This window comes from Hyperolius riggenbachi, chromosome 2 (assembly GCF_040937935.1).
Source record: "Hyperolius riggenbachi isolate aHypRig1 chromosome 2, aHypRig1.pri, whole genome shotgun sequence".
NCBI classification, from domain to species: Eukaryota; Metazoa; Chordata; class Amphibia; order Anura; family Hyperoliidae; genus Hyperolius; species Hyperolius riggenbachi.
In genome coordinates, this window is record NC_090647.1 from 220,268,669 (window position 1) to 220,296,477 (window position 27,809).

The 27,809-nt window shown below is 42.5% G+C and overlaps 1 protein-coding gene across 3 annotated transcripts in view; it reads left to right on the plus strand.

Annotated features, from left to right (window-relative positions):
* Nucleotides 1–26,084, plus strand: part of VWA3B (von Willebrand factor A domain containing 3B) — a 189,178-nt gene extending 163,094 nt beyond the window's left edge. For all 3 annotated transcript variants that reach the window (XM_068268166.1, XM_068268165.1, XM_068268164.1), the window contains exons 30-35: nt 9,981–10,055; nt 14,601–14,722; nt 17,313–17,405; nt 19,242–19,407; nt 23,208–23,442; nt 25,146–26,084. In XM_068268166.1, coding sequence (XP_068124267.1) covers nt 9,981–10,055; nt 14,601–14,722; nt 17,313–17,405; nt 19,242–19,407; nt 23,208–23,442; nt 25,146–25,344 — 890 coding nt within the window. In that variant the 3' untranslated portion in view covers nt 25,345–26,084. The remainder of the gene's footprint in view (nt 1–9,980; nt 10,056–14,600; nt 14,723–17,312; nt 17,406–19,241; nt 19,408–23,207; nt 23,443–25,145) is intronic.
* The last annotated feature ends 1,725 nt before the right edge of the window (nt 26,085–27,809 follow it).

Below are 27,809 nucleotides of genomic sequence, written 5' to 3' on the forward strand. Positions count from 1 at the left end.
CTGTTTCCGCGTCCAGCATGGCGTCACAACGCGGAAAAAACGCTGCATGCCGCATAGGCAGTGCGGCGGAATCCGCATCAGAGGCGGCCCCCGCACTAGATACATTGCATGACAGTACTGGTGTGGCTGGGACTGATAGTCCACCAAGATTCAGACTTACACGCGCGCGAGCAGAGAGGCAGAGTTTAAATAGCAGTTAGAAGGGTGTCGGCTGACCAGCTGGGTCAGCTGACAAATTCCACTGCTCTCATTGGACCAGCAATTAGGGAGGTCCTGGAAAGGTCCTAGAGTATATATACTGCTGGTTGTTCACTTGCTCTTTGTCTGGCGTGCGATCACATATGTGGGAGCACCCAGATCCGTAGTCAGATCCTTAAGTGTGCCGGGACCAGCTGGAGCTGTAATCCTACACTTAGCTAGATTATTGATAGCTAAAGTACTAGTTTGATTGTGATTTTCTGTTATGACTTTTTGCCTGCCTCGACTATCCTCCTGAACTCTGACCTTGTACCTCGATATTTCTGATACTCTGTTGCCGAACCTCGGCTCGTTCCTAGACTCTGTTTCTGCCTCCTGATTTTGTACCCCGATATATATGATACCCCGTTGCCGAACCCTGCCTGTACTTTGACTCCGCCTTTGCCTACTGTATTTGTACTTTATCTGTCCGTGTGTGTACGACCTGGCTTGTCTGACCTCGAGAACCGACCTCACGATTGGAGGCGGTTCCCAGTCCTGTTAGTGACACTTCTTCCTGAGTGTCACTCTCGGACTTTCCTTCCTACTGTCAGTCTGACTCCTCCCGTCTTGGAGAGCTCAGGTCTGCGGAAGGAATCCGTGCAGTTCTCCTTGCTGCACTGAGGCCTAGGCCTCCTAGTGTTACTGTTACACCAAAACACTACACTCTACTCAGGCGAACAGAGGTTAGTTTGTATATCGGATTATCGGTGAGACTGCAGATCACTTATAATCTGGTATATATCTGTATTTCCGGCGATACTGCAGATCACCGGTAATCAGATACTCTCTGCGCCCACCGATCGTTACAGAACGCCAGACCACAAAAACGATGGAATCACGCACTGATCCTCTGACTGTGCTTGCCACTTCGGTGGATAACATTCATCAAGCACTGGGCCAGCACAAAGCCTTAATTGATGCCTTATCAGGCTCTGTGAAAACCCTACAGACGTCAGTTGATTCAGTGCGATCCCCTCCTAGTGATGACATACGTATGCCTGTACCTGATAAGTTTTCCGGCCACAAATCTGACTTCCGGAATTTCAGGAGTAGAGTGTTGTCATATTTCGAGTTGAGACCCCGATCCTCGGGGACTGAGGCCCAACGGGTCATCTTCATTAAAACCCTGCTGACTGGCGACTCCCAGTCCTGGGCATATAACCTGCCTTCTACCGATACAGCTCTAATCTCGGTAGAGGAATTCTTTAAGGCTATGGCCGTAATTTACGACGACCCTGACCTTGCTGCATCCTCTGAGCGAAAGCTCAAACTTTTGCGGCAAGGCAGAGGTTCGGTTGAGGATTATGCGGCAGAATTCCGCAGGTGGTCAGTCACTACTAGATTTGACAACTTTGCCTTAATGGATTACTTCTTGTCTGGGTTGTCAGAGGAGGTCTCCGACTTAATGTTAACCGTGCCTGAGCCCAAGACGGTTGATGAAGCCATATCATCGGCCATTCGAGTGGATCGCAGGTTGCGCCACCAGAGGCAGGCTAGGGGCAGTCACCGTGTCAGGGTGACATCGTACGCGGCACCATCCGCTACACCCCTAGTGACACCTTCTCCGCCTGTCTCACCCTCCCCGGCCTTGCCACCGCCCGAACCAATGCAGATTGGTCGGTCAAGGCTGACCCAGGTGGAACGAAGGCGGAGAATGACAGAACAGCTGTGCCTGTATTGTGCAGCAGCAGGGCATAGAGTGCGAAACTGCCCTAACAAGTCGGGAAACGAGTTTGCCTAGGAGTAGTGGGGGGTGACACCCTGGGCACGCAAATTGCACCCCTTAAAGAGAAAAAATTACTTCTCCCTTGTACGGTTACATGGGAGGATAAATCTGTATCCACTGAAGCCTTTATTGATTCTGGCTCAGCGGCTAATTTTATGAACTTCGAATTTGCTCAGGAGTTGGGTCTCCCACTCACTCCTGTGAGACCCCCCATTCAGGTTACGGCAGTGGACGATTCCCCTCTGCAACAGAATCGTGCCCTGTCACAGACTCCGATGGTGAGACTTACCATAGGGGTTCTGCATGGGGAAGAATTACAATTTTTTGTGCTGCACATGTCAACCTCCACTATTATCTTAGGCATGCCGTGGTTGCAAGTCCATTCACCGCACATCGACTGGGCCACGGGTCAGTTAACCTCCTGGTCTCCCCATTGTTTTTCATCAGTGTTTGGGGAAGCTAACATTGGGGCAAACCAGAATTCAGGTGGAAGGGGTACCAGACCAGTATGCTGAATATTCTGATGTTTTCTGCCCTAAAGCTGCCGATAAATTGCCTCCACATCGCCCTTTCGACTGTCCCATTGATCTCCGTTCTGGTTGTGTACCTCCCCGGGGTCGTTTGTACAATTTGTCGGGGCCCGAAAAATTGGCGATGCAGGAGTACATTAGGGAGAATCTGGCCAAAGGCTTTATTCGGCCGTCCCGGTCGCCTGCTGGGGCAGGCTTCTTCTTTGTAAAAAAGAAAGACGGAGGTCTGCGGCCTTGCATTGACTACCGCGGTCTCAATAAGATTACAGTAAAAAATCGCTATCCGCTACCCTTGATAGACGATCTTTTTACACAAATCACTGGCGCCCAGATCTTTTCTAAGCTGGATTTGCGAGGTGCGTACAACCTGGTACGCATAAGAAAGGGCGATGAATGGAAGACGGCCTTTAATACACCAGACGGGCATTATGAGTACCTGGTAATGCCCTTCGGGTTATGTAATGCCCCGGCCGTCTTCCAGGAACTCATCAACGAGGTCTTCAGAGAGGTGTTGGGAAGATTTGTTCTAGTTTATCTAGACGATATTCTTATCTTCTCCAACAGTCTCTCTGAACATAGGACCCATGTGAGGTTCGTTTTGAACAGACTAAGGCAGAATCTATTGTATGCTAAGTTAGAAAAATGTATCTTCGAGGTAACATCTGTCGCTTTCCTGGGGTACATAATCTCTACTACTGGCCTGTCCATGGATCCGGCCAAGGTCTCCGCTGTGTTAGAATGGCCTCAGCCGGTAGGCTTGAAATCGCTTCAGCGGTTTCTTGGCTTTGCCAACTATTATAGGAGGTTCATAAAGGGGTACTCTACGGTGATTTCTCCACTTACCAGTCTCACCAAGAAGGGTGCAGATACCACTCACTGGTCTCCCGAGGCGTTACAGGCTTTTGCCACCCTGAAGGGCTTATTTTGTTCTGCACCCATCCTCAGGCATGTGGATACGTCTTTTCCTTTTATTGTTGAGGTGGATGCCTCAGAGGTCGGGGTGGGGGCTGTGCTGTCTCAGCGATCTGGCTTGCAGGGTGGATTGCACCCGTGTGCCTACTTCTCCCGTAGATTCTCCCCTGCGGAAAGGAACTACGATATTGGCAACAGAGAGCTCTTAGCCATTAAGTTAGCCTTCGAGGAATGGCGACACTGGTTAGAGGGAGCGGAGCATACGGTCACGGTTTACACTGACCATAAAAATCTAGAATACATCGAGGGAGCTAAGAGGTTGAGCCCTCGCCAGGCTCGTTGGTCATTATTTTTTTCTCGATTCTCTTTCATTATTACGTATACACCGGGTAGCAAGAACACTAAGGCGGATGCCTTGTCCAGGTGCTTTGAGTCAGAGACAGCACAGCCCTCCATTCCAGAGACTATTGTTCCCCAGAGGTTGGTACTGGCCGCAACAGAGACTTGGGAGGATTGGAAGGGGACTTTAATTCCCTTCCAACAAGACATCCCAGAAGGAAAACCCGCAGGGGTGCTGTTCATTCCGCTACCGTTCCGTCTCCAGGTTCTAGAGATGTTCCATACGCATAAAAATGCTGGGCATCCTGGAGCATCTAGAACACAGGATCTGGTAGCTAGATGTGCTTGGTGGCCTTCCTTGGCAGCTGATTGCAAGGAATTCGTGAGGGAATGTGCGGTTTGTGCTAAGAGTAAACCCTCCCGGCTGGCACCTGTGGGTACCTTGCAGCCTTTACCCACCCCGAGTGAGCCATGGACCCATTTGTCCATGGATTTTGTAGGTGAACTTCCCAAGTCAGAAGGCATGTCGGTCATTTGGGTGGTAGTCGACCGTTTCAGTAAAATGGCCCATTTCGTGCCCTTGAAAGGACTCCCCTCGGCCCAGGAATTGGCTGACCTGTTTATCACACATGTGTTCCGGCTGCACGGCATTCCGGAAAACATAGTGTCGGATCGGGGAGTCCAGTTCATTTCTAAATTCTGGAGGGCATTCTGCCAACAAATGGGCATGAAGTTGTCATTTTCATCGGGCTACCACCCACAGACCAATGGGCAAACGGAGAGAATCAACCAGTCTTTGGAGCAATTCTTGAGGTGCTATGTTGCAGAAACACAGAACGACTGGGTCAAATTTCTGCCTTTCGCGGAGTTCGCACAAAACAATTTAAAAAGCTCCTCCACCGGATTCTCTCCATTCCAGGTGGTGTCTGGAAGATTGCCCAAGTTCTCACCATTGCCAGTGGCCTCCTCTCCGTTTCCAGCTTTGGAAGCCTGGCAGAGATCTTTTAAAGATATTTGGCGCACGGTGAGAGATAATTTACGAAAAGCTTTTGTTAATCAAAAGGGTCAAGCTGATAAGAGACGTTCAGTAGAGTGGAGCTTCCAACCTGGAGACTTGGTTTGGGTGTCTACACGTCATTTGGCTCTGAAACAACCTTCTGACAAACTTGGTCCCAGGTTCGTGGGCCCATTCCCTGTGACTAGGAAGATCAACGATGTCACATATACCGTTGATCTTCCCACCAGCATGCGGGGAGTGAGGTCTTTCCATGTATCACTTCTCAAACCCGCAGTCCAGCTGGGTCCCACTCCTCCTCCTCCTGTCTTAGTCAATGCCCAACCCGAGTATGAGGTGGAAAAAATCATAGATTCACGTACTGTACAGAACTCGGTGCAGTATCTCGTACATTGGAAGGGGTACGGCATTGAGGAGAGGCAATGGGTACCTGGGAACCGCATGCATGCGGATGAGTTAGTGAGGGAATTTCATACGGTACATCCAGAAAAGCCTGGAAGGAGTTGTCCGGAGTCCACTCCTCGGGGGGGGGGGGGGGTACTGTAAGGAAACGCGGAAATGCCGCCGTCTCTCAAGGTGAGGCGGCTGTTTCCGCGTCCAGCATGGCGTCACAACGCGGAAAAAACGCTGCATGCCGCATAGGCAGTGCGGCGGAATCCGCATCAGAGGCGGCCCCCGCACTAGATACATTGCATGACAGTACTGGTGTGGCTGGGACTGATAGTCCACCAAGATTCAGACTTACACGCGCGCGAGCAGAGAGGCAGAGTTTAAATAGCAGTTAGAAGGGTGTCGGCTGACCAGCTGGGTCAGCTGACAAATTCCACTGCTCTCATTGGACCAGCAATTAGGGAGGTCCTGGAAAGGTCCTAGAGTATATATACTGCTGGTTGTTCACTTGCTCTTTGTCTGGCGTGCGATCACATATGTGGGAGCACCCAGATCCGTAGTCAGATCCTTAAGTGTGCCGGGACCAGCTGGAGCTGTAATCCTACACTTAGCTAGATTATTGATAGCTAAAGTACTAGTTTGATTGTGATTTTCTGTTATGACTTTTTGCCTGCCTCGACTATCCTCCTGAACTCTGACCTTGTACCTCGATATTTCTGATACTCTGTTGCCGAACCTCGGCTCGTTCCTAGACTCTGTTTCTGCCTCCTGATTTTGTACCCCGATATATCTGATACCCCGTTGCCGAACCCTGCCTGTACTTTGACTCCGCCTTTGCCTACTGTATTTGTACTTTATCTGTCCGTGTGTGTACGACCTGGCTTGTCTGACCTTGAGAACCGACCTCACGATTGGAGGCGGTTCCCAGTCCTGTTAGTGACACTTCTTCCTGAGTGTCACTCTCGGACTTTCCTTCCTACTGTCAGTCTGACTCCTCCCGTCTTGGAGAGCTCAGGTCTGCGGAAGGAATCCGTGCAGTTCTCCTTGCTGCACTGAGGCCTAGGCCTCCTAGTGTTACTGTTACACCAAAACACTACACTCTACTCAGGCGAACAGAGGTTAGTTTGTATATCGGATTATCGGTGAGACTGCAGATCACTTATAATCTGGTATATATCTGTATTTCCGGCGATACTGCAGATCACCGGTAATCAGATACTCTCTGCGCCCACCGATCGTTACACCCTGTAAACTAACCATTATTATGTAGAGTTATATGATCCAGGAAATGGTCCCAGTACACACCTGCTTAAATCTGGATTCTATTTTTATCCTGATTGAAATGATTAAAGTGGACCCAAACTAAAAATACAAGATTTCAGAAATAAAATCTATTTTCTAAATTATAGTAATAAATAGCAATCTTTTTTCAGCTGCATGATGACAAATATAAAATATTTTACATTTATTGGAGGAACCCCTCCCTTCCTTTCATATTGCCTGCAAATAATCCGGCAAACTGGTGGAGTGTAACGATCCGTGTAACACAGAGAGGGTCTGATTACCGGTGAACTGCAGTATCACCGAGAATACAGAATATACCCGATTATTGGTGATCTGCAGTATCACCGATAATCAGATATATCTACTAACCTCTGGACACCTGAGAAACAAGTGAGTGTTAGATGCAACAGTATACTTTGAGTACTGCACAGAAGTATGTTCCTTCCGATGGCCTAGACTCTCCCGGGGGAGGAGCTAGGCTGAGAGTAGGAAGGACAGAGCGTGAGTGACACCAGAGAGAGGGTGTCACTAACAGATCTGGGAACTGCCTCTAACAGTAAGGCCAGTTCTCGAGGTCGGCAAGCCAGGTCGTTAACACACAGACAGATAAGGTACAGATTCAGGAGACAGATACGGAATCCAATAAACAGGCAGGGTTTGGCAACGGACTATCAGAATAGCAAGGTACAGAATCAGGAGGCAAATACAGAGTCCAGGAACGAGCAGAGTTTGGCAACAGGATATCAGAAATAGCAAGGTACAGAATCAGAGTTCAGAGGAATAGTCAGGCAGGCAGAAGGTCATAACAAATAATACAGTTCAATATTCCTAATGCTAAGGTGTGAGTTCCTTGATCATCAACACCTTTGGAAACTGTGCTAGAACACAAATACAGACAAGGTCTGAGTGCTACCACGTAGTGATCGCAACGGCAGACACCAGAGAAATGACCAGCATCCAGTATATATACTATAGCGCTCACCAGTGCCACCCCTAAGTGCTGGACCAATGGAAGGTGGTGAAAATGTCAGCTGACCCGCTTGGTCAGCTGACTCTCCTCTGGCTGTCATATAAGCTCTGCCTCTCAGCGTGCGCGCATCCTTCTGAACCTGTGTGGACTAGCAGTCCCAGCCACACCAGACATGTCTTGCAATGTATCCGCCGATTCAGGCGTGGGGGCCGCCGCCCTGCTCTCCAAGCAAGCGGCGGCCTCCCCGCGTCCAACCACAATGTCAGAAGTATTGCTATGCGCGCAATCCGCCGCATCCAACGCGGACTCCACCGCTCTGCCCATGCGGCATGCGGCGGTTTCCTCGCGTTGTGCCGCCATGTTAGACGCGGAAACAGCCGCCTCACTCTGAGCACTTGCGGCGGCTTTTCCGCGTTTCCTCACATGGAGTAGGTGGTGTCCGGCAATGGAGGAATTGCTAATGGCTGCCACCTGTATAACCCTAGTTATGGAAAGAGAAGGGTGAAAAGCATCCACTGAAATGCTCATAGGCTTGAAGGAGAGTTTATTTATCTTTGTATGTGTCAGAGTGCTGCAACTAAATATTTTGAATTAAAAAAAATATTTGGTTTGGGTCCGCTTTAATGCTTTAATTATACCTTTATGGTAAATTGTAATATAATAATGCTCTTTCATGGTAGATTTCATGGGTTATGTTTTTTAGTCTCTAGGGTATATGTGTCACTTTTTGGAAATTTCCTGTAAATTTGGCTTTTTGTCACATCTATAAAGTGGTAGAAATACTGAAAAGAGCATATCTTTCAATTGTTAGTCGCGAATTGCAACCTATTTCCAAGATAACATAAATAATTATTCATATCTAAATGGTTGGAAAACATGATTGCTTATTCCTGAAAGTGCTGAAAACAAACTGGGTAGAGTTGAGTTTTATAGCAATATATTCCCCTGATTTATTTTTATAAAATAATATATAAATATGTCAATTTAAAAGTAAAAAGGTGTCAGTTATGCCAAATATCAGAGCAGAAGTTCCTCACTCCTGGGTCCGTATGCAATTCCCTTTTTTCTCCTGAGTTTTTTCCTAGGTGATATTTTCACAACTTGTCATACAATGCCTTATAAGTCACCAGCAAGCAAGAAAATACTCAGAATAAATTTGAAATCAATTTTTCACCAACTTTTGGGTACTTTTCTCACTTGTAAAATGTTCAAGAGTTAGTTTAAAGAGAAGATGAAAATTATCTCCTAGGAGATAACTCAGGTGAAAAAGTTAATTGCATATGGGCCCTGATGTTCACAAGTTGTCAAACTACATTATTCAGAGGGTGCAGGGACCCCTCTAATAGCTGACCATAACATAGATTTTATATATTTAATCTTTTTTGCTTCATATTTATTGGTACAAATATTACATACATTAAAATATATGATTTTAGGTTTAAATATGTGTTAGTGTTCCTACTACTAATTTTCTTTGACATGGCTTATGATCATTTTCATCAGACTTTGCAAGCAAAATCTAAAGCTATGAAATTGATTTAATCTCCAGATAATTAAGACATGTTTTCTTTATTTTTGATATTGAGTAGAAATACTCCACATCTTGTCTGTTTTTTAAATCTACCTGTGTTCCCATAGTGAGCAGTTCTGCTTACTTCCTACCTGAGTGACATTGTATTTTTGCCTTCCATATATTTTATTTATTATATTATTTATTTTGGTTTCTCTAATAAGCATACATAGAAAAAACAGAAGTATCTCACAAAAGTGAGTACACTTCTCACATTGTGCAGCAAATTTACCCTGCTATACAACTGATTACGTTACATTGTATCAAAGTGTCAAATCTTCTTCAGTGCCGTCCCATGAAAAGATATAATAAAGTATTGTGAGATGTGAGAAATGTGAGCGCTGCAGTCACTTTTGTGCTGTACATGTGCACATGCACGTGTCACAGATGTCAGAACCTAATTTACAAGTGAAGTTTTTTTACTGAACTAAAAATTAAAAGTCAAAATAAGCATACACAAGTCATACTTACCTTCCATGTAGTCTACTCCTCAGTGTCTTTCTCCTGTCCCGTGTCCTGTTTGTTCACTGTGATCAATGGAATTTTCCGTCCTCCATTTTGAAAATGGCCATTACGCATAACAGCTTCCTGGTCAGCACACAATTAAACTGTAACATCGCCCACTTGAGCCATAGGGAAATATGGACATTATCTGGTACATCAGTTTTAATCTCAGCTATAACTGACAGCAACTGATATTTTACTGACAGCAACTGATATATTTCAGATCTGACAAAATGTTGTCAGAACTGGAAGGGATTGTTGTCAGAAGAAAATGGTGAACTTCTGAGAGGAACTGATGGCAAGATAACTATGTAATGTTCATTTGAAGTTACCTCATGTGTTTATTTTAAATATTTTTACTTAGTACAGGTTCTCTTTAAATATACCATTGCATTCTCATCAAACAAAGCAGTAAATAACTGTCTGGGAAATCAGTTGTTGTTTTCATCAGTTTACTTCCAATATCTTGTAACTGGAGCATCTGAATTATATTTCCCCAGAGAATTCGGTGCCACAAGTTGTTCCTGGACAAAAGGTGCTGGCTGGCTGTCCTCAAAATGGATGGTATAAAGAAGGTAGGAAATCAGTCCATTAGTTGGAATACAAATAAAATCAATAAAAAATATATAGAGAGACTTATTTTGTATTCACGCAAAACAGGAGATGTGGATACTCCACTTGGTGCGATCTGGCCACCCCCGGCCAACACTCAGGCTGCTCCCTATAATCCACTGAATTTTGTATTCAGACACTAAGTTAAATTTATTTCAAAAGCAGACACTTAGAACATAAACTGTATTTTTATTAGCCAATTACCTCTGTAGAGTTTTTAAGTATATATTTTGGTGTAAAGTTTGTCTCAGGTCATTATTTTCTCTAGTTCTGCAGATGCACTCCCTCCAGGTATATACAATTCAACTTATAATGCTTTGTTATACAAGTGAACCTGTTACTTCACAAAACATGACCAAACTGAGATTACTGTGCCAGTACCTTGTGGTGCTTACAAGATTCTGCAGTAATACCCAGGAAAACATAGATACCAATGGCTAGCCTGTTATAGCTATAATTCCTTTCTTTCTCTCTGTGATTTCTGAGTTTAGGTTTATGTAGATCTGTTTAGATTTATGTTATTCCTCATATATCCTACCCAATAATTATCCTGAGTATCTGTGTGTATGGGCTGCATCTGTGTCAGTCCGAATGCACATGTGCCAAGCCACATTGCCATTCAGATGTGTGGATGTGGGCAAGCATTCGCATTTACTTACTTGGGCATGCGTGGGTGGACATTTGCACATGCAGATGTAAGTGTTCGCGCACCTGGTCGGACACAGAGGCACGCTAGCAGTTGCTGCTTATTACATTCTACCACCCATTTTTAAAAGGGCCTAACTGTTTACTATTTCATAAAACTATAAACAAAACCGTGCTGAATAAGTCATATTTCTGACAACAGATAATTATTGTATGAGCACAGTGAGCAATGAAAGCCCCTATATTGGACTGTTGGGTAGTTAATGGAGCAGGTTTCTTTAAGGTATCTATGCACAAGAGATTTGGCAATTAGTGCCAAATTCAGTAAAAAAAATGGGCACGTTGTCATGTTTGTGTCTACAGACAAAGGTAGCAGCATTCCACACATGATTCAATATAATGTCTAGGTGTAACGATTGGTGTCAGCACGCAGAGAGAATCTGATTATTGGTGATCTGCAGTATCACCAAGAATGCAGATATATTTACCCGATTATTGATGATCTGCAGTATCACCGATAATCAGATATATTGCTAACCTCTGGACACCTATGGGTTGTGAGTGTTTGGTGTAACAGTAATACTTTGAGTAATGCACCTGCAGAGCAGGTGATCAGAAGCAGCCTGGAATACTGCTTATGCTGACACAGGAACCTTCCAATAGCCTGAGATTCTCCAAGGGGTGGAGTCAGGCTGAAGGTAGGAGGAACCTGAGCGGGAGTGACACCTGAAGGGTGGATGTCACTAGCAGGTCCGGAGACTATCTCTTAAGGGAGAGAGATAGTTCCCAAGGTAGAAACAGATATCAAACAATGCCTAGTCTTGGTGTGAGGTCCGTGGTCTCTACAACCTGGAACTAGTCTGATGTATAACACAATGATAACACAGAGTCCCTAGTCTGGTGTGAGGTCCGTAGTCTCGACACCCTGGAACTAGTCTGAAGTATAACACAACTGATAGTACAGTTCCCTAGTCTTGGCGTGAGGTCCTTGGTCTCTACGCCCTGGAACTAGTCTGGAGCATAACACAAATGATAATACAGTTCCCTAGTCTTGGGCGCGAGGTCCTTGGTCTCTACGCCCTAGAACTAGTCTGGAGCATAACAAAAATTAAAATACAGTTCCCTAGTCTCGGGTGTGAGGTCCGTAGTCACAACACCCTGGAACTAGTCTATAACATAACATGCGAGAGTAATCTAGCTCAGTGTGAATTCCCAGGTCCTCCCGGTTCTAACACACTGTAGGATCTGACTATGGTCTGAATGCATTCACGTAAGTGTTTGCAATGGCAGACAACCAGCAACTGACAAGCAAGCAGAATATATAGTAGCTGAACTCTGCTACCCCGCCCGAGTCACTTAGCCAATCATGAGTCCAGCAGGAATCAGCTGATCGTCCTGATCAGCTGACACTTCCCCTGCTGGTATAAAGGTCCTGACTTCTGGCCCGCGCGTGCGTAGCTCTTCATCCATCTATGTGGACTAACAGACCCAGCCACTCCAAAGGCACGCTGCTGCGTACAAACCGCCACCTTGGACGCGAAAAAAAGCCGCTTTGCTGTTAGAACATGCGGCGGCTTTTCCGCGTTCTGCCACACTACCAGACGCGTGCCTACGCGTGCAAACCGCCGCATTGGACGCGGAATCAGCCGCCTTGCTTTCAGCACACGCGGCCGCTTTTCCGCGTTTTCTCACATTAGGTATTGGTGTGCTTCAAAACTGAAAGTGCTTGGCGCTACTCATACAGTATATCATCAAAGGTAGCAGAATCAGCAAGCAGCTACTACTCCTCTTAGGTTAAAGCAAAACTGTAAATTCCCTAAAAACAAACAGTTTCACTTACCTGGGGCTTCTCTAAGCCCCCAGCAGCCATCCTGTCACGCGCCGCTACTGCACGATCTTTCATTCTCACGCCGCGGTGCAGTTTCATTATGCAAACTTACAAGTCGAAGGTAACAAATCTACGCGTAGCCCGGGCTGCGCAGGCGCAGTTCCCGTAAGTTGATGGTAACACCCTGATTCCAGGAAGCACTCGCTTCTCAGGCAATGGGCAGAGCACAACTGGCCACAGCAGAATGCATTCTTATGTTGCTAGCTGTAGCCACTTGTGCTCTGCATATTGCCTGAGATGTGAGTGCTTACTGTAACAGGGTGTTAACATCAACTGGTATTAATATTGCATTGAGAAAGGGGCCCTGAGTGGCTTCAAAATATTAAAAATAAACTTTACCAGTAGTTACTTAAACGACAAGGTGTGCTTGCTGATTCTGTTATCTCTGCAGTTTTCTACAGGACACATGACTACCCATTAAGGCTAAGGATGATCTCTTTTCCTGAACTCTACACATTTATTCCCACTCCCACAAACAGAATTTATTTGTTGAAAAAGAGAGTAAAGCGGCAGTGCACATCCAAATAAAACTGCACCTTTAATTGCACGATTAAAGTGGACCCAATTCAAACATTTTTTTAATTCAAAATATTTAGTTGCACCACTCTGACACATACAAAGATAAATAAACACTCCTTCAAGCCTATGAACATTTCAGTGCATGCTTTTCACCCTTCTCTTTTCATAACTAGGGTTATACAGGTGGCAGCCATTACTTCTGAGCTTAGTAGGAGGTTTTAGATCATGGGTGTGTTTGTTATCAGCTACCCTCCCTCACAGGGGTGTGGTCTATGTGAAATCTCACACAAGCTGAGATCACCTCCCCTGTGACATCATCAGTAGCAGCCTGTGTTTTGTTTTTGTTTTTTATCTCCTCCACCAGTCTGCCGGATTCTGTCCCAGCAATATGAAAGGAAGGGAGGGGTTCCTCCAATAAATGTAAAATATTTTATATTTGTCATCATGCAGTTGAAAAAAGGCTGCTATTTATTATTATAATTTAGAAAATAGATTTTATTTATGAAATCTTGTATTTTTAATTTGGGTCCACTTCAAAATCAGTTACAGGCAAACAGTCGCATGAGGGAGAGAGGTATGGGCAGCAGGAGATTGACAGCCATTTTGCGCCTTACAGCATGTGGCGCTTCATAAGGACAAAAAGCCCCCACAAACATCACTCCTGTGAGAAACTAGGCAGCTGCGGCGAACAGCACCACCGCCGCAGCTGCCTCCATGCGGCCATCCGTACCCTTGGCGTCCAGAATGCCAAGGACGGAACGTTCTTTCGGGCAGGGGGTCGAACAGGAAAACAGGTTAAGGTTTTCCCTGTGAGCTTTTATGACCACGCCCACCTCTAGCTCAGTCAAAGCATATAAATGAGCGGTCGCGCATGTTCAGAGAGTTCAGTCAGTAGCTAGTTGGAAGGTGAGGTGTTTTTACTTTATTTTTCTCCCGTTTAGTTGACTCTTGGGCTTTTGGAATAGTTCCCACTAGAAAGCTCATAAAAACTAGCATTTTTGCATGCTTAAAGTGGGACTCACCAGATTGGAGACACTTTGTGCAGTTAGCGAGCTTAAGCGTGTTAAAGCATGACCAAGAGCCCCTGTCACTGTTTTCCTGTTGTGTGTTGCAGCCCTTCTGTGTGTGTGTGTGTGTGTGTATATATATATATATATATATATATATATATATATATATATATATATATATATATATATATATACATATACACATATATATATTCCAGCTCAATGTACATGTATAGGGTGTGCCGAGTAGCTGTATGCTATCCACATTACTTTTCTTTCTCTGTACCAGTTATATAGTAGCTGGTTCATGAGGAACTCCACAATTCAATTTTAAACGAGTTTAGTAAATAAAACCCATAATCTCTATGGACAGATTAAGAAATCTCAGAATTGCAATTTGGCAAAAGGGCTGCTTGGTCCTGCTCTAACAGGTTATTTTATTTCAGCGTCCATTATCCATGACTGTGGAGATCTCACCTATTTTGTCCAGAGAGCCTCTGGAGGAGTGGCAAGGATACCAAGGGAAGACATACTAAGTGCTGCTGATGACTACACAAATGAGATAAAGGTAAACAGTCATTCTATGTAACACAGAAGACTTGTACATTAACGTAACAAACTAATTGCATCAAAAAAGAAAACATTAAAGTGCTTGATTATTTTACTGCATTTTCTTATGAAACAATGAGAAAATATGCACTGACAAGATTTAATCACAATTCCTTTGAGTACTGCTTGCTGCTCAGCACATAGCTGGCTGGGCTACTTTTCTTCTCAGAAAGGCCATTCTCCTCTCAGGATTACTCATGTCATAATTGCTCAATCTGTGACTGTCCTTGAAAGGGCTTTAACACTTTCAGCAGTCTACAAAGCCTTGGAAAAATATTTCCTACACAGTTCACTTAAACCTTTCACACAGAAAAACAGGTCAAACACTTCTATGGCATTTGTATCTGTGTAACCCTACAAATATAGCATCTACGTATCCATAGTGTAATTAAAAAAAAAAGACACCCACACATTCATAAAAAAAAAATTACAAAAATAATTAAAAACTCATGATTTCTAATTTAATTTACTGCAGAAGTCTAGCAGTCTATAAGACAATATGCTTAGTTTACTTAAAAATTATATAATTTTTCTTAATTCGGATTACAGTATAATATTGTATATTATATATGTCACCTTCTGTGAGTATTTTTGTACAATGTTGTACTTTTGTTTTTCACATGTATTTCTCCTAATAAACCTTATGTGTTTAGAAAAAAAATCTACATTATCGTTCGATTCTCTGAATCTCTTAAAGTACTGATTTTTTTCACCACTATGCAAAATAATGGATAATTAATAAAACGGATCAGTTCATTTTGGTGCGCAGCTCTGAGAGCCGAGCGCCAAAACTGGGCGCCGTCATAGCAGCAATGCTATGATGCGAGCCCCGCGTAGTGGTAATTCAGGGCTGTGGCGGCTGCCAGACCCCGAATTACGTCTTCCTCCGAGTTGCGACAACTCGAAGGGGGAATTGTATTTAACGCCGCCTCCGAATTTAGCGGCAGTGGGGAAAGCCATCATTCGGCTCTCCCCGTGCCGAACTAAGCGGCCCCGAAATAATATGTACCCATAATAAAAGGTTCATATCACAGCAGCCCAGCTCTACTTACCATAGTTCCTGTTTCTGTTCCTGACCACCTTAAAGCCCCAGGTTTAGTGACCTATTTTTGAATACATTTATTTGCAATGTAGTGTTTATTTTTACGCATGTACAGTTGTATTAAAAAGCTGTTTTATTGTGAAATACCTAATGCAGCAGCTAGTCTTCCTCACCCTTTTTCCCTGCATTCAAACCCAGTCCCTTACAGTTACATGAGTTCCGGGGGGAGGAGGTAACTGCTCTCCCCATTGAAGTAATACCTTCTTACTGACTGACAGTATATACAGGGTGGGCCGTTTATATGGATACAACTTAATAAAATGGGAATGGTTGGTGATATTAACTTCCTGTTTGTGGCACATTAGTATATGTGAGGGAAGTAACTTTTCAAGATGGATGGTGACCATGGCGGCCATTTTGATGTCGGCCATTTTGAATCCAACTTTTGTTTTTTCAATAGGAAGAGGGTCATGTGACACATCAAACTTATGGGAAATTTCACAAGAAAAACAATGGTGTGCTTAGTTTTAATGTAACTTTTCTAGTTGCACTGTCTCTGTAATATATCTAATATTATTTTCTTTGTCAAGCTTTGTCGACCCAGGGAGGCTGCCTCTGTTGTAATGAATACAAGTTATGCAAGCCCCCTGCATGCCCCCTCCAGGCTCTGTGTGCTTTTTTATTACTCACAGACAGCAACACTGTTCTAAGTTTCAGCTTGTCTGTTATGCAGTTTGTGAGGCCCAGGGGGAGGGAGCTGCCTGTCACATGCTGGAGTGCAGATAATTCACTATGTAATAAAAACTTGTAGTATACTGTAACATGATATATATATTATATATATATATATATATATATATATATATATATATATATATATATATATATACAGTATATATATATATATATATACAGTGGCTGGATAGTGTAATGGTTAAGGGCTCTGCCGCTGATGTAGGGGTCCTGGGTTCAAATCCTGGCTCTTCCTACTCAGTAAGCCAGCACCTATTCAGTAAGGAGTTTAATGGGCAAGACTCCCTAACACTGCTACTGCCTACTGAGTGCGCTCTTGTGGCTGCCTCGCAAGCGCTTTGAGTCCGACAGGAGAAAGGCGCTATACAAAAAAAGGAATTAAAAGGAATTATATATATATATATATATATATATATATATATATATACACCATGTTTTTTGTTTGTAAACACTGCCTAAAATTGGTGATTAAAAACCAGGATGGAGGACGCAGCAGGGAGTGACAGAAATGGCAAAGAGGGATCCAGGAGATCACAGTGACTCGATTGGTATGTTTTTTATTGTACAAATCGGACAGTACAGATTTTCCCAGTAGTGGGAAAGGGATATTCTGTATTTAGTTTTGCTGATATTACAGTTCAGTCTTTATGTATAATTTGAAATGTTTTTCAATTTTGTCTTTGGCTATTTGTTATAATGTATTCTAAAAAATCATGCAAGCTTACTGTTTTTTTTGTCTGTAAAATCATCATAGGCAGGAGACTTTGTGATTGGACCACACCCACTGCACTCTGGGAATTACTGTCCAGGTGGTGTGCTGAGATGTACACCTGATCTTAAAGTGGCGGTAAGGAATATATATAGTAACACCTTGCAGAAACTTTATCACAATGGGTTTGGATAGTAATAGGCTCAGAAACTGATGTGATTTTATTACAGTGAGATACAAATTTGTTGTGTATGAGTAATTGGGCAGTACAGAAAGGGTAATTTACAGTTAGAAATAGACTTGGGAATAGGTACCTTAAACTGCCCAATAAAATTCTACAAAACTTGGTTGACATGGCTGGAAAGTGATTAGATACAATCGCCAGTGCAATTGGTGAGTCAGAAAGATCCTCCTAAAGGATGCAGCTACCGTATGTGGTCACTAACAAGTAGTCATGATATGGTTCAGACAAGAGGGTGCAGCAGTAATGCTGCTGATTTTTCCAATCTCTGATTTCCGTTTCTCCTAAAGGAAAGACGAGGCAGTGTAGCGGCGCAACTCTTGGATTAGATATAGATTTTGAAGACATTCCTAGAATTATGGAAGACTGCAGAAAAGAGATAGTTTGGGAATGTCTTCTGTTCTTACCTACCCTAAATTCTTTGGTCAGACCCGTCAGATTGGCTAGACTTAGACAGGTGGCTATACATCTTTAATAAAAGCAAACTTTCAAAAAAAGAATATAAAACAACTAAACTGATCTCACATTGGTTTGCCAGGACTCAAGCAAGATTGCAGCCTTTTTAACACTAATAGATGATTTTTATTAATTTCATGTCAGGTTTGCTGAATCACTGAGGTTCTCCATTCTTCTCCACTGATTCTTAGACATTAAGACCTATTGTAAAAGTTTATCTTTGGCAGTCATATGTATATTTTCTACAAATGCCATTTTCTATTATTATGGTTATGAAAAGTTATACTTCACTTTCATTCACAGCTTTCCATGGTTACGAAAACAAAATCCTAAATGTATAATTTTTCAAGGAAACAATACTCTGTACACACATAATTCCATCATCATAATTTCCTAGACATGCACAGGGCCTATGGTTGGATTAGAGGCACTGTATATGAAATAAATGTCTTTAGGTTTAGTGCTCTGCATTTTTCATTTTTGGCTTGGATGTTGATATGTAAAGGGATGAAAGATCATTATGTGATTAAAGCAAACGTGTAAGGTTTGCTACAGCCAATTTGGAATACTTGCCTTGGGAGAGGCTCCTCAGGCAGGCCGGTCCAGCGATGAGACCCTTGAAGCATGGGCACACTGTCACTGTGTAGCGATGAGACCCTCGAAGGATGGCCACACTGTGACTGTGCAGCAATGAGACCCTCGAAGCATGGCCACACTGTAACTGTGCAGTAGCATGGATACGCTTGGTCTGTGCTACTGTGCAGGTGCAGACAGCTCATACATGCACACTAGCACGGACCCAATCTGACTTGGCTTTTACCAAAGAAAACCAAGTGCATCCATGCTACTGTGCATGTGCGAGCCATCGACAAGTAATGTTTAGGGGTGTCGGTGCTGAAACAGGCCACTGGGTGGTAGGGGCACTTTTTTCTACAGGTACAGTTTAAAGCATAGTTAAAACTTTTGTGCTAAAGCCTATCTAAATTTAAACCTGTAATCAGTGAATGAATTGTATGTCCATATGCAGTACTTTAAATTCTTAATATAGCCCTTAGTAAATGTATCCTTTATTTATACTGGTGTAGGTATCACCATAGCGCCTGCTATTAATATACATTAATATAAATTATATTTGTTACTTTTTTACTGTCCACCACTCTGTGCCTCCCTTCAGGGCCTGAAAATTAAACTTTGATTAGGAATATTATCTAATATTCATCACACTGTCTTTGGATTTGTATTGTATTGTCATTGTAATATTATTTTTGTTTTATTAGATACGGTACTATGATAATACTGAAGCAACCACTCCAAGAGAACAGGTTTATCTGATAAGCCCTGAGAAGTATGAGCGTGACACCGCATACATCTTGGCATGTGAGAAGCAGTGGATTGGGCAACCAGTCATTGCCAGGAATGATGAGACTGGGAACTATCATCTAGGTAAGATTTATACATATTGGCAAATAGAAAACAACATTCTAAACAGCAGGACTAAGCACCCTAAGCACCACTACCCTTAATTTGGCAACTATAAAAACAGTGTACATTTTTCAGTTCTTTATCATCTATAGTTTGTTTGGGTTTTCACGCAATTAATCAAAATGTGAGTTTTTTTCTGTTCATATCAATATATTACATTTACATGAAAATGTTTCTAATAAACTTCAAAATCGCATGCAATTTTTAGCATAGCAAATGCAAATTTCGTGTTACAAAAAAAGAAAAATACATGCCGGACAAATTTTCCTGCAGAAAAATTGTATACAAAAATCACACAACAACGCAGGTGAAATGTGATGCCATTGACTCGTATAAGAATTATAAGAACACGCAAACAAGAATTCTATTACGCGTGAAAGCAACATAAAGCTTCTCAGTTGGAATTTTATTTTATTCATTGATGTACACCCTGTAAATGAACAGGAATAAGAAAATGACTGGATACAACAGATACCTGAGATGGTAGCAAACTGTTACTATCATCTGTATCAGGAAACCATGTAATGCTAGATTATGGAATACAAAACAAAACTGAAATGTTTCACAAACCATTGCTGTCCTAATGGATGAAAGCACATTCAGAGGTCCTGTTTGTATGCATGTACATGAACACGTGCATTTTAAAGGCTAGAACTTGCTGTTTTCATATGCGAACACACAGTATATTCGCACTCACACTTACCGTATATGTTCGAATGCAGCTCATTTTTGAAATGCTCCTCTGCACACATTTTTCCACAGAAACACACATATTAATGCTGTAGGTAGAGCATTAAAACACAAGCACACTAAAAACAGCATAACAACATAAAAAAAATATATGCAAGCAAACACATCCCCTTTTCTGCAGAAACACTTACAAGCAGGGATGGGCTTTCGAGTAATCATGAGTTATGCTGCTGCACACCTGTGCCAATTAAGCCTTATTTGAATCCTGAGTAATCACTCGTGATTACTCGAAAGCCCATCCCTGCTTACAAGTTGTAGTGGAAATGATCTAACTAGAAGAAAACCTCCCCTGCCTATGGGTGATAGAGTTCACAGCTGTAATGGCATACTGGTAGCTGTGTGGAGGCTGTTTCTGTCCAGTTGGTGCTGGTATTTGGCATAATAAAATAAGGCTGTACAATTAGTAACATATAGTAGCATATAGTAGCATATAGAACGCAAGTCTCTAGACCCCTGACCTGGAAATACTTGAACAAGATTTGAGATTTTGGATTGTATATATGTAATATATTTCTATGTAAAAAATAAACCCATGGAGCCAGGACCTTATTTCAATTTCCCAATTTTGTTAGGCCTGGTGCCCACGGGAGCTGTTTCAGCCACACTTTGAAATCGCTGGTGATTACAAAAGCGCTAGGCTAATAAAAGGTTATGGAGGTGTACCCATGGGAGCAATTGTGATTACCAGGAATGAAGAAAGTAGCTTTGGAAACATACTGTGGTAAGCAAAACAAAAGTTTGGCTTCTTAAAACAGAAGGTATTTGCGATAATTCAGGTTGGAGTGAGCATATGAGGTGCCCCACAATGCATCACTGCCAAATATGCAAATCATCTTTGTTGTCCCTGTAAAATAACCACACCTCCAGAACTGCTGGAATGCAGTGTGAATGTGTCAGCTTGTTAATTGTACAAGCACATCATTAGATTCCAGCGGTTCTGGAGGTGTGGTTATCTTACAGGGACAACAAAGGATGATGTGCATATTCAGCAGCAGTGGCATATCTAGGTAAGACAGCGCTTATGGCAAATACTAAAATGCCCCCCCCCCCCCCTCCCACACACACACACACACACACACACACACACACACACCTACAATCAACAGCATCCTGTCTAACCTTTTGGGACAGGGTAAATCCTTCACACAATCAGAACACATGCGCACACACAAATACCAGAGTGTAACAGTCATTGTGAAATAAATTAGGCTATCCTTCTGATCCTCTGCTTCTAATTCTTTAAGGCAGAGAACACACTTGACTGTTTTCATATGCGTTTTATGCACAGAAGAACGGAGAACTCATGTTAATCAAAGGGCTAGTTCACACTTATTGTGTTTTTCTTGCACACAAACTATCTGATATTCTTCATGATAATTCTGCACATTTTGTCAGTTGTCTGTGTCAATTACATTAGCTGTTGCCAAAAAAACTTGCACATTTTTCTGCGTAGAAACACACTTGGTGTGCAGAAAATGTACGCAGAAAAAGGCAAGCTGAAAACTGAAAGACAAGTGTGATCCCTGCCTAAACCATATAAGCTGGACAAGCATGCAGATCAAATGTCTATGACACATCTGACAAGATTAGCTGCATACTTATTTCAGGTGTGTGATTTAGACCCTAGTGACCAGAAAGATAAGCAGGATTTCCATGCAACTGGTATTGTTTAAAGGAAATAAATATGGCAGCCAGCACTCTCATATAAATGAAAGCAATGAAACATTTGCAGTGACAATTACAACATAATAAAAGCCTGACAACCTATTAAATATCAGTAGGTAGATACTGAGCTAGAAATAAAGTGCATTTTAACAACTGAGGTAGACTTTGTACAAGAGAGAAGTTGTTAAAACTGGCCACAGAGATGCCAGCAGGGTAATGGTTAAAGTGCAGAGAGTGTCTTAAATAAAAGTAAGTAAACACAGCACACTGAGATAAGGCCGAGGAATGCATACGCACAAGTGGAGGAGCCCCAGCAAGTGGAACCACCTGTCGTAAGCACCAGTACAAGAATTCTTTGATTGCACGAGCCGAAAAGCGAGCACGGTTGACCCCTTATGGACATGACCTGGGCTTTGGTAAGCATAACTACACTGTTCATTGGATGGCCAAAGTAGGCATGATGTGGGATGACTTGGCATCAGAACTGAAGAGGAAGGTCGCTGATATGGGTGCACCGGACATCCTGGTCGTCCATTTAGGAGGGAATGATTTGGAAGAGGTGACCGCCTTAAACTTAAAGTTTGCTATGAGAAGAATATTCACTGATTTCTCTCTGGTTGAACTTGATGAACGTATGTCTTTTTTCAACCCAAATAACGATGCAACTATGTAATGTGTGAATGACAGAGAAGGGAATGAATGGGAGATCCTGTAACCTCCAGACCAAAAGCATCTGCTGCTATCTCAGGGGACTGAGACATGATCTGTGGTAGGGGGAGCACAGGAGGAGGGCAAAGACAGGGAAAGAGATAAAAGTTCAGAGCCCACCTCTCAATAGCTTCTAATTTAGATATATGACAAAGACTGAGACGGCCAGGCTGCTGGATGATTGTTACGCCCTTAGACTCAGGAATGCTGTCAGCAGTTGCTGTTGTTTGAAGAGGGAGGGAGCCTGGGGCACGTGCCATGCCTGCACCCTTACAGATACGCGTCTGTTCAGCAGTGATGCATCATGGGAGACATCATATGCTCACTTCAACCTGAATCATCGCAAATACCTTCTGTTTTAAGAAGGCAAACTTTTGTTTAGCTTAACATTTTAGTAAGAGGACTTTTTGGTCCGTACACACTCCTAGGAGTTCTGGTTCACCATGAGTTTGCTGGGTAGTCTGTAATACTGTGGTAAGTAAATTACTTCAAAAATCAGATAAAGTCACCTTTATTTGAAATGTGCATAATGTAAAACTTGTCCTTAATTTAATATAATATGTACATTATATATAGCTGAAAGTGGATAAGCTGATCAAAGCAGAACTAGAACAAAATAAGTGTTTTTACTTTTGCAGCTGAGGTACTGAAGCAGTCTGATAATGGCAGACAGTATGTCATTTCATGGACAGATGGTAAAACAACAATCCAGGACATTGAGTGGATATTTGGCAAGTTCAGCGCGCCACACATTCTCAGTGTCGGTGACCATGTGTTGACATTGGCTTATCCATCTTCACTGACCTTCTTACCTGGTGTAATTACTAATGTCATTGAAGGAAAGCTAGAGATACAGCTTTGCAATGGAAAACGGTAGGTTAATCCTTTAACTACAGCTGCTGATAATTGGTTCTGAATCAAAGATTTTTAGTATAGTTTAGCTTAAAAAAACAGGTTGTTGTATATTAGCTTTCAAATATCCGATGGTCTGTGTAGCTCATGCCTCCTTATATTTCTGTGTTCTCCGTACAACACCCCTGTCTAGCTTTGCCTAGACACAATACTGGAGGCATACATGCAGAAATGGAGGTGGGGAATTTGGCCGTGGGGCAAAGCCGAAAAATGTCTCACCCTGCTCCTGCAAAAGTCCTGGCAGCGTTACTTAATAATCCCCTTCCAGGCCACCATGCACTCGAAACATGGTGCGTCCGAATTTCCCAGCACCATTTGTCTCGATACTGGAGTACATTTATGTACACTATACGGCTCTCATTATTTTATAGAAACAATTACTGTCTGTACTTGCACACAAGTTTTCCAGTTCATTTCATTTGGGCACCTAGTAAGTTTTGAGTCAACACAAGGATAGGTGGGTTTTGTGGACAGTTTTTGTTGACAACTTATTTGACTATATACAGGTGTAAGAGAACGAAGCTGTTACACCAGCCAAAGTGTAGCCACAAGCCAAAATATTTTTTAGGTATGTTTTTTTTTTACTTTGGAGATTCCTCCTTAGTTCCTATTCTCAGAACACACTTGAACAGGACAGCAAATAAGAAAGGTAAAATGATAGTTACTGTTCCCGGAAATGGGACACTGTTTTCATTTTGGACAGCTTTATTCAATCAAAGACTGCTTCACATTGATATCAATAGCAAAACTAGAATGAGCAGCAACAGAAATGCCATGTCCATACTGTTCACATAGCAGATTTATAAGTCATTACAGACATACAGTGAAGTGCAAACATCAGGACACTGTATAGTCTCAGATTCCCTTGTCCAGTCAGTCCCAATTTCATTTCTTTATATCTATACTTATGAGGGCTATCCCAGGAGCTATTAAATGGGCCATCCTGAGATAACACCATATATCACCTTGTATAGGCAGACTTTTTGACACATACATTTTGGATGTAAAGTGTGTGTGTGTGTGTGTGTGTGTGTGTGTGTGTGTGTGTGTGTGTGTGTGTGTGTGTGTGTGTGGTGGGGACATCCAGCTGGTGACATGTGTGGAGCATGCTTCAGTATGTATAGCTACCTGTCCATGCTCTGGTTTGCATTCTCTAGTGTTACCGGATTTCCAAACTGGCCACTAGAGCTCCAGGCTCACTTCAGTCACATGACAGTGAGCCTGAAGCTCTATTGGGCAGCTCAGAAGCTGCATGAACACTACAGGCTGTAAGCCAGGGCAAAGACAGGTAGCTATACACACTGAAGCATGCTCCACATTGCACACTGCACCATATTCCAATGCATGCTCTGCACTGGGGGAGACCAGGGGAAGGGTGAGGTCAGCTCATTGGAGGGGTCATCTACTTGGTTAGTCATAGCTTTTTGCCTATTTTTTAGGCCAAAATTGTGGGGGTGGGTGTATGCATGGAGGAGCTTATCCGCAGGTATATATGGTACCTGATTTGTAAGTTGGACTGTTGCCTGTCATTTAACACACTTGTAATCTCTATAGGTATCTCATGCAGAGTATCTTTTAGTTCCTATACAAATAAACACTGTCTATAGCACTCAGTGCTCCTTAACTTCAAAGCTTCCTAACGCTTCCTAAATTTTGTTTTTTAGGTGTAGCAAAATGGAATCCTATCACTGCTTTGGTCTTTCAGAGAAGAAATATAACACTGCTGTGCAGTTCTACCACGAGCGCCGGGGAGCACAAGATCAAGATGAACTTTCCTTATACTCAGATAATGAAGATTCATTGTCAGATGTCTCCTCTTTCACTGTATCCTCTGCTGCAACAAATAGAGATACTGTCAGATGAGTGATTACAAATCTGGGATGCACAAGAAAGATCATCATATGTTGGCTTTATGCTAGTACTGTTGATGAACTTCTCTCCTATAAATCACTGTAGGGAAATTCATGTTTTTAATTAATACATTATAAAGAAAATCCCTTGCTTACAAGAATACCGAGGTGACATGGCACATGATGAGATAGACATGTGTACGTACAGTGCTACGCATGCAAATATCTGGGCTGCGTTCCCTTTTAAATTCTCTGCCTGAAAGGGTTAACATTTAGGTATACAAGTTAGAGTTTCTCCTCAGTCTAAACCTAGTTGGACTATAGTGTCCCTCACTGATAAGGAATTACAGCCATAAAGCATTTTGCTGGCAGAAAAAAAGCTTCTGAGAGCACAAAAGAGATAAATAAAGCAATAGTTCAAATATTTCAGCTCTGGCATACTTCAAAGGCTGTGTCATTGAGCAGAAACAATGAAACACTAAAAAAAGAAAAAGTAGATTTAAACATAACATGCAACTGCGGGATATCTAAAACAAAAAGGGTATTTTTTAAGAGTAGGAGGTTAAATACAATAGTTTATCTCATCAGTTTATTTTCACCTCAGTATTCCTTTAAACTGACTATTGGTTTCAGTACATTGAACACAACTATTTTACATTCAAAGAAAATCCCCATAATTCAAACTCAATTGAATTTAAAGTGTATTAGTCCAGCTATGGTCACATATATTAAAGCACCATTTATTCTAGTTATATGTTCATTAAAAACAAATGCATGTTAAGTAAAACTAATGTGAATCTGTTCTTGGATTTGCCTCTTGTAATCAGTTACACTGCAACACTCACACTGGACGAGGGATGGTCTTCCATTTTTGTATTCCTACAAGAAACAGAAACCACATTGATAACTCATCAGTGTGCTGCTGCTCTCCACAATGCAGTCAGCAGACTGTGCATAAGACAATGCGGTAGCTTTACTATTCTATGGTAAACAAGGTAATATGCATAAAGTCTTATGTATGATGAACAGAGCATGATGGATAGCATGTACTATATTGGTTTATGTTCTACTCAGCGTGTGGCAAGATTTTATGCATGTTATTCTGCTTAATGCAGTTTAGTGAATACACCCCAATGTGACAAACTCCAGTATGCTTTCCACACAAAATAAAACCAATCAGAATAACTAACCTCAAAGCAAATATAGGCATTATAATCCTTTAATCATAATGCCTATATTCCTATAATTCCTTCTTGCATGGTAAAAGTGATTTGCAACTATCACAACAAATGTTTCTCACTGAGAGTCCACCTTTCAACTGCTAAAAGCACTGCTATTCAGTTGGCTTAAACAGAAACCGTATGGCGCTTGGGCATATCAGCAGCTGGACCACATGGCAAGCATTTGGTTCCTGTCCATGAGAATAAGCCCTCACTAAGGCAAATCCAGAGATCTCTCATCATCTTCAGTGCACAAAATGGTCCACGCACGGTCTTCAAGTGTGCTATGGCCAACATGGAATGCAAAGTAAAAAAAACAAAAGGTCAAAATAAACCTGCACCACTTGAATATATAGTTGAAATTTACATCATATTACCTCATGTTTTTCAGTAAACACCAGGAGCTAGTCTAGTCTAGGGGACCCAGCAGCAAACCTCATAGGCTAATGCCTTGTTGTCACTCTTGCCCAGTAAAATGAGGCATAATGTATGCCTTTAGTATGTAAATTAGATTCAGGTACTTTTATGTTGTGTGTGTATATATGTAGCCCCACTCAGTCTGTTGTGGCCACAAATACTTACACACCTTCCTGCCTCTCACCCTCCCAGTTTATCCCTCTTTGTCATATTCAAATATTGGGTGGTCTAAAAAATGTCTCAACCCATAGATAACTTGTTTGCAGCCAATTTTGCAGAACTGGTCTGGAGTTCTGTTGTTCACTTTCTGATGCTTCTCCAACAATGCCATTTCTAACTGTAGTGGTTAGTTCAGACTTTTGTGTTCCTATTTGTATGTACGCCCAGCTGCAATCCATGCTAGTTCAGCTACATTTCAATGCAGAAAAGATTTTTAACCTAAACAAAATTGCAGGGTTCTTCCTTCCCTTTCAATGAGTAGCTGGGCCAAACCTACCAGAGTCAGACTGAGCCTATTTAAGTCTGGGGACCCACCAAGGTTCTGGAAGCTGGGAAACCTTGAGTAGCAGGCCATAACCGTAACCAGGCCAGAGACTGTTAGATGGTGAAACTGCCGTCTATTTACTCTGTACAGCGCTGCGATCTACAACAGCGCTGTACTGGGGACAGCCGTGTCACTCGGCTATCCCCTGGGGAGGCAAGACAGCGATCTGTTGCATTAGGCTGAAGCCTATGACAGCCAATCGTGCTGATTGGCTGGCGGGGGGAGGAAGGGAGAGTTAAAAAAATAGCTAAATTTATTTCAAATAAAGGAATAAATATTTGTATAAATAAATAAATA